At 49.3% G+C, this 13,761-nt stretch overlaps 1 protein-coding gene across 8 annotated transcripts in view; it reads right to left on the bottom strand.

Moving 5' to 3' along the window:
* SEPTIN5 (septin 5) overlaps positions 1 to 13,761 on the bottom strand; it is a 60,635-nt gene that overhangs the window by 17,830 nt on the left and 29,044 nt on the right. The window contains exon 1 of one of the 8 annotated variants that reach the window (XM_044440824.1): positions 11,812 to 11,952. The exons of 5 other annotated variants lie outside the window; for them this stretch is intronic. In XM_044440824.1, coding sequence (XP_044296759.1) covers positions 11,812 to 11,937 — 126 coding nt within the window. In that variant the 5' untranslated portion in view covers positions 11,938 to 11,952. Of the gene's footprint in view, positions 1 to 2,123; positions 2,222 to 2,670; positions 2,817 to 11,811; positions 11,953 to 13,761 lie in introns of those variants that run through there. 2 more of the 8 variants (XM_044440827.1, XM_044440829.1) reach the window with 2 other exon arrangements.

Below are 13,761 nucleotides of genomic sequence, written 5' to 3'. Positions count from 1 at the left end.
CCCAAGGGGCTCTTCTCAGCTGGACCGTGGCCTTCAGCAAGTCCCCACCCTCGTACCAGCCCTGGAGGAGCCTGGGATTCTCCGAGAACAGTCCTCCTCTGCAGATGCTCGTGGCAATACACGGACACTGGGCATGTCGTGTTGGGGAGATCCCTGCAGGCCCCCTGGTGAAAAACAGCAGAGCGCGAAAGGCTAGGGTGGCCATTTGTGAAACCATCCAAAAAGAGGAGACGCAACACACACACACACAGAGAAGGCAGAAAACCAGTTTGCACATGCTGATGTATATACACAGGTGCACACTTAAGAATACTTATTGGAACTAAAGTAGTAGAGGTCCTCTCACCACAGCACTTAAGACTGTGATTAGGCATGGCTTACCTGCTTGTCCAAGTGCTAACTCTGCACGGACAGCAATTATTAAGCTTCTTATCTGCCTTCAGCAGAACTGGGCAGGACAACCCTTCCAACAGAGATGGGTCACTGACACCCTTCAAACAGAAGACCCTATTTAATCCAGATCTCCTCTCCTGGAATAATAAAAAATATTCTTGCTGATGGATTTCCAGCTGTAGAGATAACCGGGTGGCCCAACTTTGCCTTGCTATGTTATGCCATAAGGAGCAACCTGCTAACCTCTGTATTGCTTGGACTGTAGTTCCCATGATCTTTAACCATTGGTCATGCTGGCTAGAGTTGATGGGAAGGCAACAGTGTGGGTGAAATTTGCCTATTCCAAATGGCAGTGGCTGTCCAAGAACTCATCTCTTTCTTGCCCAGCTTCTCAAGACCAATTAAATTAGGTGCCAAATCTGGAATCTTTGGCAAGCCACAGATTTGACCGACTACTAAATCACAGGCCTCCCTTAACAGTACAGGGTTGTTGTAACGTAATTTCAAGAGATTGTATGGAAAACCCTTTGCACAGTCAAGAATTCTACATCACTGTTACAGAGTATGATTTTTGTGGCTTTGAGAAGGCAGATAAGAGGAATCAGTTCATCCTTAGCTGCAATGGTATAAATAGTTAAAATTATTTTGGGGAGGAATTAACAGTGGTACAGAGAGGCAATTTTAGATCCTGGCCTTAATGGTCTTACAAGGGATGGGGGGGAGGGTGGAATTTTAGGTTGTGAAGGTTATTTCAGTTGTGAAGCACAACTCCTATTTTTATTAATATTATTAATATACGACTAATATTTTTCTCTACCACCACTATTACAGACTACCTTTACATTCCTACCTAGATTTTTAGGGAAAATATTTTGCACAGGGTTAGCTGAAAATTTCAAATTACCTTCCAACACAGCATCCTAATGAACACAGGAATAAAATGGAGTTTGCTTTCACTGCCCTGATGCTAAACATACTTACTTGGGACTAAGCCTGGTTTTGTTGTAGAAAAAGACAATAGACAAACAGACAGAGGAGAGATTCAATCAAGATCATAAAATGGACTCCCATAACCTGCCCTCCTGTCCAGACCCTCAGTGGGAACATGGTCGGTCTTGTCGGCTTTTTAACTAAGCAGAAAGGAGAGTGCGAGCACAGCATCCTGTCATTCACTTGTACCCCACTAGCTGGGGGGTCCTAGCAGCACCACGGGGGTTTACTGGGCCTTTACGCCTTTGTCACGCGTCTCCTGCTTCGTTCTTTCTCCCCAAAGCTTCTGCTGTTCTGCACAGAACAATGCAGTCTCCCGAGACGCCCCATGCCCATTCTAGCCGTCTGCCATCTGTGACACTCTTCGTGGGGTACTTTTGTGCCTCGGCGTCTGGACCGAATCCTTAACCCAGACCTTTCCACGGCCAGCTACCTCGCTCAGCCGCGAGAGCATCCTCCCAGAAAGCTAGACCAGAACAAAAGCGGGCGACTGCAAAAGACAGGAAAGCCCGGTCTCTCTTCCGCGCATCCCCTGCGTAAAGCCAATCAAAATTAAACCAAAACGTCATGCATGCCACATTCTAATTTGCACGCCAGCGGACATCAACCTCCTAGTTTCACCATGATGAGCAATATCGCACATACGCAAACACACAGAGCCCCCGGTTGGCTCTGGAACACCCAGGCACACGCCAGGCCTCCGCGCACGGAAGCGCGCACGCAAGCAAGCATTCACTCACCATTCTGGCACCACCTGAATCCATCCGGCTGCGCGACGCAGATGATGCGGAAGCAGATCACCGGCCCTCACCAGCCCCCACCACGGAAAGCAGCGGGGAAAGGAAAGCCAAGGCGCCCCCTCCCACAAGAGTGGCCCAAAGCGGTCACCCGGCGACGCATGCAAGCGTGCAGCAGCTCAGGCGAAGCGTGGCACATCCGTGGCCAGCGCGCGCGTGTCTGCGCGAGTTTTCTCCTAGCTTCCCCTTCCCATTAGGCGAAATGAACCCAAGCAGCAAGGAAAGCCATTGGCTGGAAGAGGAGCGCAGGAATAGCCCGGCATCGCATCGCATCGCCGCTCCGCTTGCGCTCCGCGGCTGCCCCACCCTCCGCAGCCTCGGCTCTGGCCCCCGCTCGGCCCCTCTCCCAGTCCTCACCAGCGCCTTTCTGCCCTTCTGCGCCTCGGGGGTCCCTTCCCGGCTCGCCCCCGGGCACCACGCCGCCCGCCGCCCGCGCCCGCCCCCGCCAGCCTCTCCCGGCTCGGGAATTGCTATAAATACATCCGTGTACCTTCAGCTTGGCTGAATGGCTGCGCAGGGTCTGCGTCCGGGGAGAAAGCAGCCTCTCAACTAATCGCTCCTGGATGAGGATTGCTTCCATAATAAGCCACGGCGGGCACGGCCAGGAGTCACCCTGGGCCAGAAGCAAGAGGAAGCCCAACCCCTCCGCTCCCTCCCAGCTTTGACTAACGCCATAAGGCGGCCCCCCCCGCCCACACACGCGCGCGCACTCTCTCTCTCTCACACACACACACGCACTCTCACACACGGCCGGGTCTTTCTGCAAGGCAACGCGCTCCGACAGCAGCCAGCTGGCTAGGATTTCCTGTCCTTCTTCTCGAGAGAGGGTGGAGCAGGGGAAGAGAGGCCAGGGGACAAGGGCGATGGCAAGGCAGGGGCCCTGTGTGGGCGGCACTCCTCCCCCCACACGCACGCACAGGTGGCAGCACGGCGCAGTGGCGGATCTGGGCAAGAGAGGCCCGGGGTGCCATCGGGGTCGGCCTTCAGGGCAAAGTCCAGGGCTCCATTCACCACGAAGAACAAGAGGGTCTGTCCCCTACCCAGCAGGGCTGGCTGAGCCCACGGTGAAATCATGGGAACAACAGGCACTCCCTTCTCAAGAGCACTGGGCGCCGAGAACAGTCGGCTCTCTCGCTCCACTGTCTAAAATGCGCTACTGCCCTGTCCCTTTTTCCTTAGCTCCTTCTCTCTCACTCGGTTGTAAACTAAAACGCAGAGACAGGGACAGTCTGTTTGTTACCCGCGTGTAAACCACTCCAGGAGCCTTTCTGATCAATGAGCAGAGTAGAAATACTTTAATTCAATCCATCAATCAAACCAGCAGACAAACGCATGAAAGGATCTGCTATTCTCTCTCGCTAAGCTCACAGGGTAATTATTCCCTGCACAAGATTCAAAGACAGAGCATCTACACGCAGAGAGAGTTTAGAAATCTTTAAATCAATGAACCGTATAGGTTTCAGGCTGTGGTCTTAACACACCCTTATAGGGCGGTAAGCGTACAATAAACATGGCTTCCTTTTTCATAAACAAGCATAGCTTTTACTAGGAAGGAATCTGACAAGTTCAGTTTTGCTCAGTTTCCCAAGTTTAAACTCATTTTGTCTCCTTTTCACATCAGTGTGTCAGGCCGGGGAGCACTGCATGCATTACTTCTAATGTACACATTTTTCCTATGCACTTTTGCTCATAGAAGCATTTTTCTGAGGAATTTTCCCAAGGCATTTCTGCACATTATTTTCACTAATCTATGCACTTCCAAGGAGCACTTTCCCATGATGTACACATACATGATGAACATACTGAATGCTTGCTGAATGCTTGTTTTCACATGGGTTCTGAAAGTGCAAATCAGGTGAGCTTGCATTAAAACACAAATGGAATGTTTCCCCCCATCCCTCTTATAGTTTGTCAAGTACAACCTGACCAAATCCACTTGCAGATTGACTTCAGCACTATTGGAATTATTTCCCAAATTATATTTGGGTGAAGTTCAGGAAAAAGTGGAGGACAAGAGGGCTAAGGTCCATGGAGTCGAGAAGACTCAGGTGTGATTTTGCAACTAAAGAAGTTCTGAATATACTATTAGGCAATATTATTATTGAATGGTATTCACATTTGCCACAACAGACCTCCTCCTGAAGTCACCCTTCTCTCATACACAGGATAAAAAACTGCTCTTTTCCAAATGATGCTCTCCATCTGTTGTTTTTCTCAGTATTTAGATTTATTTAAAAAAAAAACAAAACCCCACAGCTCAGTTCTCATTACTGACATTTAGAGATGCGTTACTGCTAAAAGACATCAAAGTGGCGTTAGAGACACAGAGCTGTTCAGCGATGCTCTTTGCCGGAAGCCTTCCAATAGGCTACAGCAAATCCATTCCCACAACGCTGCCATTCTCACAACGCAGCCAAAAGCTCCCATTCACACCCAAGAGGAAGGTATCAGCAGCCCTGGGGGAAGCTTAAAGGTTTACGGAAGTTATACGCACGAAAAAATTCTCTCCCACAAACAGTATACCCTTATCCTCTGACGACACTGTGCCACCATGAAATGTCAGTTAAAGCAAAGCAGGGGAGAGCAGAGGAGAAAGTAAAATCCTGGAAAGGCCTTCCAGAAGTGGCTTGCTGAAACCCTGACCAAGAGCCTGCCACGCTGCGACATTTCATTGCAGCCTCCATTTACTCTCAACTTCTCTGGGTCACTTCCCATTGTCCCGAGTAGCACATCCTCCTTCCCAGCCCAGCTGAAGCGGGCTTTTTCAGGAGAGAGCAGTAGATGCAGGGGAAAGTGAATTTTAAAGGTGGGATTCCTTTGACATGTCATTAGGGCTGGATTGTAGTGCAGTGTTGCCCCCAGAAGGTTTGGGGGGGGGCAATCCCTGCTGTTTGCAGTTGGAAGGAACATGGTGGAGCAGGTAGTGGGGAACATCTCAGCTTGAGATCCCACTGAGTGCTAGTGATCCAAATAAATAAATACTGGGATAGACTGGCGACTTGTCCATCTTGATGTGGGGTAGCTTGCTTTGCCCCTTGGGACTGCAGTTCCCAGAAGATCAGGTTGGGAAGGCTGCAGGAGAGGAAACTTGCCAGAGAAATGGCAGAGTCAAGAGATCAGCCCTAAAACCTGGGTTTTATGGGATTCTAGGGCAACAGTCAAGCTTGGATCCTTGTTTCCCATCTATTATTTCCATTTATGTATACTGCCTGAGCTGTTACAAAGCCATCAAATTAAAACCACAAGACGTGAACACGATAAAAACAAGAATATCCAAAAGAGGAAACCATTTTATAATCCTAAGGAGAACAAGTTGCACAAACAGCATCTTAAGCATTTGAGAATTTGTCCTGAAAAGAACAGTGATTTTGACTGTGAAATCTGAAGAACGGGCAGACATGGGGTGACTTTTGACAGTAATGTCAAATGACCAGGGCGGCTTATTTTATATTGTATTTTTGTATTTTTAATTTAATGCTTATATTTTTTTAATTTAAGATTATAATTATTTTAATTTATTATTGTAAGCCGCCCCAAGGCTTCGGCGAATGGGGCGGCATAAAAATGTTTTAATAAATAATAAATAAAGTAATGTGGAAACAGCGATAGAGACACACGGATGGGTGGAAAAGGTCTCTTTGGGGGACAAGTCAAGGAATGGAGTCAGTGTATTCAAACTCCAACACAACCCAGTACAGGAATAGTGTTAGTTTGGGCACCTGCAACCCAGTGTGCTCCAGAATTGCTGGATCACAACTCCTATTATCCCCAGTCAGCATGTCCATTTGCTGTGATGTTTGTGAATGAGGGGGGTTGTTGTGGCCCTGTGTACCAGACAGGTGCCAGGCAAGAGAAGGGATGCATTAGGTTATAAATGTAAAGGGCCCAGACAGCTGTTTAAATACATCTCTCATCTCTACTAATCAGCTCTGGAACGTATTTCTGGCTTTCTCTGAGGCACTGATTTGGCTGATGGGTAACTGACCAAAGGCCAGCCTGGAAGCTCCAGCAGCCTGGGAGCTCAATTCTGGCCGAAAGGACAACAGGCGCCTGTCGTAACTGTCTCTAACATCCAGACCAAACAAAATAGATCGACCCTCTGCCAAACCAACAAATGCAAGGGGAAAGAAGTGTTCATAAACCAGAAACGTCCAGATTGCGAGAATGCAGGCCTGTCTTTAGATGTAACTAGTGAAACAGCCCAAATACCAAAAGGTGGTTGCATTGTATCCTGACCTCCGAGGAGGAGGAGGAGTTTTCATGTGTCTGGTTTCAGCCACACTTTTCTCCAGTGGTCTGTTGCACATGTTTTGCATTCATCCAATTTCCATTTTCCTTTCCCAGCTGACAATAACCATTGCATGGCGACTGAGGTCATTCAGTTCTCAAGCTGCTGCCTTTTGGAGATTTTGTCCCATTAAGTTTTTTTTTTTTTTCTTGGCGCTCCTCCACAAATACAACTGTCTCCCCCTCATTTCTCATCCATCCCCTTTCTGCTCCATTCCTGCCAACATTTTACATGTGCTTTAGACAGATCACACCTACAGAAAATTGAATGCCACGAAGTGTGAATGGAGACGGATCAACGAAAGCCAGGAACAGCATCAAAACTGTCTTTCCTGACAACACTTCATCCGGAAAGTTAAAAATAGGCTTTTTTTTCAATATAGAACTAGAGCGGCTGTTCAGAAACCTAAACGAAAGGAGAGAGCTGGGAAATGTTCCAAGAGCCAGAAACTTCCGTTTGCATGACAGCCGTTGCATCAAATAATTACCCACGCCCGAGTCACAGCACCAGACAGCTTGGCTGAATTAAAACCGTTCTGTTTTGGAAGCTGGGATTTGCCGAACTGCACACGGTAGACCTTGTCCTTGTTGATGCTCTGAGCTTTTGCAATAGACTCCTTCTTCCCACACACCCCTCTGCTCCTGAAGAGATCTGAAGTTGCCTGTAATTTGGACTTGGATCTGCTAGAGCTCCCAGCTCCGTGTCCCAGGACCCCTGGGGCAAGACATCCGAACAGGGACCCCTCTCTTAGTGAATCTACCTTTTCACCAGCAGCATCATCATCATCATCATCATCATCACTTCGCTACTGCTCCTTGTCCTCTCTCTCATCGTGGCATTTCTGCACCGCCTTCTCACCACGTCATTATCTGTGCCAGAGTGAGGGACGAGCAAGCTGCAATGGAGAAGAGAAGGCAAACGTCTCTCTTCAGTGGACCCCTAGTGACATACAAGGCCTTGGGCCGTGCCTGGCTATGCCTACTTTTGGCCCCAGGTGGATGCCGTTTGGATCAGCGGTGTGGAAGGATGTGGGCCCAAGGGATGGGTTGTGCCCCCCGGGCCCTTTCCCATGGGCCAGATGACATCGGAGTGTGGGTCCTGCCAGGGCCATCAAGGGTGGGGCCCCGCATAGGATCGCTTTGGGTTCCCAGCTCAGGGAACGAGCAGGATCCCCCAGGCCTTCCAACAGCCAGCTGAGCCCCTGTCCGGAGCAGTGGATTTTAGCAAAGACGGATCAGCTCACACCAGAATGCGGCCACAACCGCTGCTTTCCACCGCCTCGCACCTGGATCCTTCTACATACGACGTAGGATGGATTCTACAGTCCCTTGGGCCACAGCTCTCATTTAGACACCACAGAAGCCATACCCCCAAAGACACTGTCCAAGCAAGGCCCTTTTTTTTTCCTTCTGGAGCCAGATCGAAAAAAAGTGGCTGAAGAAGGTAGACAGGCAGCCCTCAGCACATGCGCAGGAAGCCCAGGAAAACAGGCAGCCCTCAGCACATGCGCAGGAAGCCCAGGAAAACAGGCAGCCCTCAGCACATGCGCAGGAAGCCCAGGAAATTGCTTAAGAACTGGACCTGACAAGCAAGTCCTTCCATGTACATTAGTTGATTTTAGCAGCAGCGGTAGGCAAAATCCCAAGCCAATGTATAGTAAATTGCCTGGGAATTTGCTGCTGATCCCAACCGATCTTCCATGCACTCCACAGCCTGTTAGCTGGGGGGCCCTTAAAGGTGACTATCCCAACATAATACTCAGAAGTCAAAAGGACTAAGATTACTTCCCATCTGATGTTGTCATAGGCATGACAAAATGCTCTAGTGTGGGTGGGCTGAAGTTTTCTTGTGATACGGCAGATAAAATAAACCATCTAGTTCTGAGCCAACATCTCTCTACTCCTAACATATCTATATTTTATTTTCCACCCTGATTTATCCATGACCCATTCAGAATGTTGTTGTTTAGTCGCAAAGTCGTGCCCGACCCGGACAACATTCCTCCAGGCCCTTTCAGAATACAAAACAGCTTCTATAAAATACATTTTCTCTAATACAGTCCAATATTTATTCAGACAGTGCTGTAATTAGGCAGATGTTTCCATATAATTAATTAGTGTTCACATCCAAGAATGTCTTTCTCTTATGGAAAAAAAAATCATGCACAAGTAGGGTCTACAAGAAACTCTTTCAAGATATTCCATTTCATTGCCTTTCCGCCCCCAAGCCATTCTGCATTTCTGTATTTATTCACCTGGAAAGTCACTCAGTGTTTCACAGCTATTAAACTTCCTCCGCCCTTATCGGGCTCTTTTAGGGTTTCCTCCAACTTTAGGGTTTTGGATTCTTGTCCTACAGAATCTTTGTACTTCTGCATCCTTCAGGGGGTCTGCCAACCCTGTTCACATCCTCGTGTGTTTGTGTGGATGGTGCCATTTTTGGCTTAGAATTCATCCATATTGTGCCCTGGTATTCTGAGCAGGGATGCAAAGGATGTGCTAGGGACTTGGAAAAATTGGGAAGAAACCATTATTTTTTCCCAAATGTTCCTAAAATCCTTGGGGACAAAAATTAAAAGTATGGGTGCATGTATTCTAAATATTGGGTTTTCTCCCAGATTCAACTGTGAAGAACCTAGGAAACTGTTCTTTTAAACAGACTGGCTTCTCCAGATGAATTTTATCTACAAGGTTTCAAAACAAGCAGTGTATAAATCAAACGCCAACTGTCAACGTGCACAAGGGCATGCATTCTCCCCCATAAATTGCTTAATCAAGCGATATTGCAATATCACCTACCAACCAGGGAAGAGGACATGGAACAGTGACTGTAGTATACATCAGCAACCAGTGACTGTCACCTCAGCACTTTCAAAAGACTTCAAGTCAAGCCAGGATCAGGCCCATCAGAAAAGCATCACCTAGCAAGGAATTTTGTCAGAACTTGCTGTAGAGATTAAAGTCTCTGCTCTTGCAAAATTCTGGTGCTCCACTAGAGGGATGCATTAGACCAGCCAAGGCAGCGTCCACCATCTGTTGGTTGCAAACTGGATACCTACTCCGTTCGTTAGGCCCACATTTCAACTAGCCTCCGATGAAATCTAAGGGTTCTGCAGAAGAATGCAATCATTAAATGAATTGCTTGCAACTAAGTGCTCTGCTTTTTAACTTTGTATTGATCAAGGGGCGGGGGGTGGTTATCATGAGAATGTAGGAAAAGGCATGAGAACTCAGACCAAAAGGGCCTATCAGCTCAGCTTTCTCTTCACCCAGAAACCGAAATGCCACCTGCCACAAGTCCACAAGCGGGACAGGGGTGCAACAGCGGCCTCACCCAGCTCACAAGGGCATCTGCCATCCTATGTTCCCCAGCAACTGGTGCACCCTGACACAGTGCCCCTGTGCCCCAGCTTTGGGCATAGCATATTGCCATCCGGACTAACAGCCACGCTCCCGGTCCAATCCTCATTTAAGATAGTCCAAATTGGTGGCCATCACTCCCCCTGGTGGGAGTCCACAGTTTAACAATGCGTTGTGTGGAGAATCCATTATCGACCCAGTGGGTGGACGAGCGATCCATGCCGGAGGTGCAGAATGGGGCAGGTGGTCATTTGGAAAACAGAAATTGTCAAGGACAGCACAGGACGTGGGCTTCGTCCCACTAAATCTGTCCTTGATCTCAGTGAGAACAAATTTTAGTATCTGTGTAGAGTGACAAGTGTTCCGTTTCCGTGCCAGTGATACCACAGCAGCCAAATGACACAAAAGACATACACTGCAGGGGCAGAGACAAAACAGAAGTGTGGGTCCTCCTTTTCATACCCACTAGAAGAAACAAGCACCCCTTTGTCTAATATCCTTGGCAGCGCAAAATCAAAGGAGCCTAGAGGCGCTTTGTCTCCATTCGACATGTTGAGTGCAAGACAAGGACAGGGAGCCTGCCGATTTATGAATGGGTGAATTATTTTACTCCGGCAAGCAGCCCGTCAGCTGAGCTGCACACTTGAGCTCCTTAGCACTGGGGAGACAAATCTTATTTGCAGTCCTTTAACTCCTTGGTACAGGGAAGGCCTGGCCCTCAGCAGCAGAGTCATGCTTGCATGCAATGAAGCATCTCCAGCTTGGGTCAAGAGAGGCTGCTCCACGGGGTTTCCCTGCAAGTGCACAGCAGGGGTGTGGAACCCCAGGTGAGCAGCCAAGGATGCTGAGAGCCAGGGTGGCCTAGTGGTTAGAGTTCCACTGTGACTTGGCAGATCCGGGTTCTAGTCCCCACCCAGTGATGGGTGACTTGGGCCGCATCAGTGACTCTCAGCCTAACCTCTCTCACAGAGCTGTTGGGAGGGTAAAATGGAGAAGAAGAGGAGGACTATGTGACCCACCTTGGGTTCCTCGTAGGAAAAAAAGCAGGATACAAATACAAGCAATCCACAAATAAAACCCAACCTTATGGAAGCCACCATCATCCCCCGGGCCTGCCTTCCTTACGACAAAACGGGGGCAATACTTTATTGCAAGGGCTAAACCCACTGTTTACAGTAGGGGTGGGAAACAAGCCCCCGCAAGTTCCTAGGGAAAGCTATTCCTGCCACCTCTGTGCCACCAAAATTCCACGGTGGCGGCAAAACCCATCAGCAATTTGCCTTGGCACAAAGCACTACACAGATCCCAAAATGCCAAATTAAGCTTGCTTGCAAGATCAGCATGGCCACTTTGGGTCTCTGCAGCAGCTTGCCGTTGGAGTTTGGTGACCAACTGAAGATACTTTTGCCGGGGGGACAGAGGGCAGGGGGGGATGCACTGCCTGGGGATGTCCGCCATCTGAAAAATTCTGAGTCCCGACTTCCCCGAATTGCTCATCCCGAGTTTACAGGAAAGCAGGATCTAAGCGCTGAAGTATTACTAAGACATGGGCCTTGAGAAAAAAAAGCAACACTTAAAATCACACTGAACGGCTTGTGCTGGTTTCGAGAGCCATTGGTCACACAACCCTTGTCCTCTCGACAACGATTTGGTTCCCACAGTAACTGCTTGTCTGCACTTATGAGAGCTGCTGTATATTTTGACAACCATGATTCACAAGCCTCCTAGTTGCCGTTTCCTGTCTTTTATGGTCTAGCTTGCATTGTGCTTTAATACTTCTGCTCTTCCCATTTTTACAGCTTGAAAGGGCTACTTGGATAAAACAATAATCATTTTCGAACACCCACCACCAGCCCACAAATAGCTCCCGATCCCAGCACACCAGTAATAAAAAAAAATATGGGAAAGAACGCTGGCTTTTTATGGAAAGGAACACCACTCACACACCATGCAATAGTGTGATAAAGGAATAAAAATTACTGACGGGGCCCTGTGGAAGTAATAGGCCTGTTTCCCCAATCATGCATCGGGCTGCAGTTTTTGCATTGGCAAAGTCGTCCAAGGCACCGTTTTGGCGGCTCCGGGTGGTGGCCGTGGGGATCTTCTCCATGCTCTGATCCTGTCGGTGATCCGGGATCCCCACAGGAAGCCCACCCTGAAGAGGTCCTTTGAAGGCCAACCGGGAGCCAGAACCAGGCGCTGGCTTGGAGCTTCATTCCACGCAGCGTCGCCAGTTCCTCGGACTGCTGGGTGGGCTCGGCAAATCAGCCCCACAGCTACCAGCAGCCAGACGTGAGATCCTGCCAGGCAGATCTGGAAGGGGTACAGTCAGATCTCTCATTCTTGATTGTTCAAGTAAAAAGCAGCTCTGCGGAAGCCTAATTCGATGTGGCAAGCATCACTGAAGGACAGCTTACCTTCCCCTCCCCATTTGAGCCCCGCTGGGTTAAAGAGGCGGGCCAGGCTGTCCCTCTCCCTTTCATGTTTTCACTTTTGGCCTGGGCTGCAGGCGCCATCTTGCCCAAGACCAGAATTTCACAACCACGCCAAGGCCGTTGCACAAGGCAGTTTGCATTCAGGGTCAAGCCAGTTCCCTTTTCTCAGCAGTTCTGCTTCCTCTTTTCATCAGAGCCACTTGACTCCACCTCAGCTCTGCCAGTGCCAATCCCCCAGTAGCCAAAACGGCACCACCCACACTCAGAAGGGAGGTGGCTGAGCCCAAATGTTGGCCAAGCTGCAAAATATCTTGTGGGCAGGGCGGACAGAGGCTTAAAATAGGCCAGTGAGTTTTGCATATGCTCAGGGGGCATAGAAGACTGACGGCCTGTTCAGGGAAGGGGATGCAGCATACTGTGGGAGTGCTGGGAAAAGGGCACACAAAGCTAAACAGGAGCACTCTGCACTCCATCTCTTAGTTGCCGCACCCACTTCTCCTGCAGCACCTTGCACTTTTCTGAAGACACCAGAGGCCTCCGAAGGAAGAACTAAGATGCATCTTTCTAGGCCTGCCTGCCACAGAGTCTGGGTCCTTCTACTTGCTTTGGACTACCACGCCCGTCAGCTCCAGCCAAAAAGTCAGGGATGCTAGAAGTCTCCGGCCAAAATATCTGAGGGATCCCAGCTGAAGAGAGCTAACCATGCTCTTACCTCACTAACAGTGCCCAGACCTGGCGACATCACCCATCGCTTTAAAAAGGTGCACAATGCCAAGAGAGTATTTGTGCAGGTATGCATCCCTTCTCTGTTTTGCAGTGGGCAGAGAACACGTTCTAGAGACCTCCAACAACAGCACCTTCAATGATTTCTAAGCCCTGTCTGGTGAGAGCCACCTGGGGCTTCTTCTTTGCAAATTCCCCATCCTTTAATACTTGCTCACCAAGCAGGGCACGTGTCAGGACTGGCCAGGAGAACTGTGAATCGGCAGCCCCCTGTGCCTCCTCCTTGCTGCTGCAGACTCTTTTTGGCTTGGTTTTGAGGTCAGCCACCTGGACTTCCCTTATCACCCTCAGGGAGGGGATCTTCTGGCTCCCTTAGGAATACAGAAGCGGAAGGCCTGAAATACTTCCAGATCCAAGGCTGGAAGCAGAGCTCTGACGTCAGTGCTGGGAATTCCTGCTGGGCGGTCGGATCCACACCAGCTGCCTGTCCGAGGTGGGGAAATCAACTTCGGAGATGGGTTAGGAGGAGGATTCTAGCAGTGGGAAGAAGAAACGACTGCAGCAAGCAAGGTCTGATGCATCCAGCATTCTCTTTCACGTCCTTTCCTCCAAAGCACCCCAGCAAGATGACCAAAACCAGCCATCTAGCAAGTATTCCGAGCCGGAGGTGCAGGGAGGTGGAGATCTTGCATGGGAGGCTCATGCATCTGGGCGCTTCCAGTACAAGCACAATACCTCCCTGAGGTTCTGCGACCCCGAGTCTTGCGCCATCTCCC

The sequence above is a fragment of the Varanus komodoensis genome, unplaced genomic scaffold, assembly GCF_004798865.1.
Source record: "Varanus komodoensis strain SLA01 unplaced genomic scaffold, ASM479886v1 scaffold38, whole genome shotgun sequence".
Classification (NCBI taxonomy): domain Eukaryota; kingdom Metazoa; phylum Chordata; class Lepidosauria; order Squamata; family Varanidae; genus Varanus; species Varanus komodoensis.
This window is presented reverse-complemented; position numbering and strand designations above follow the sequence as displayed.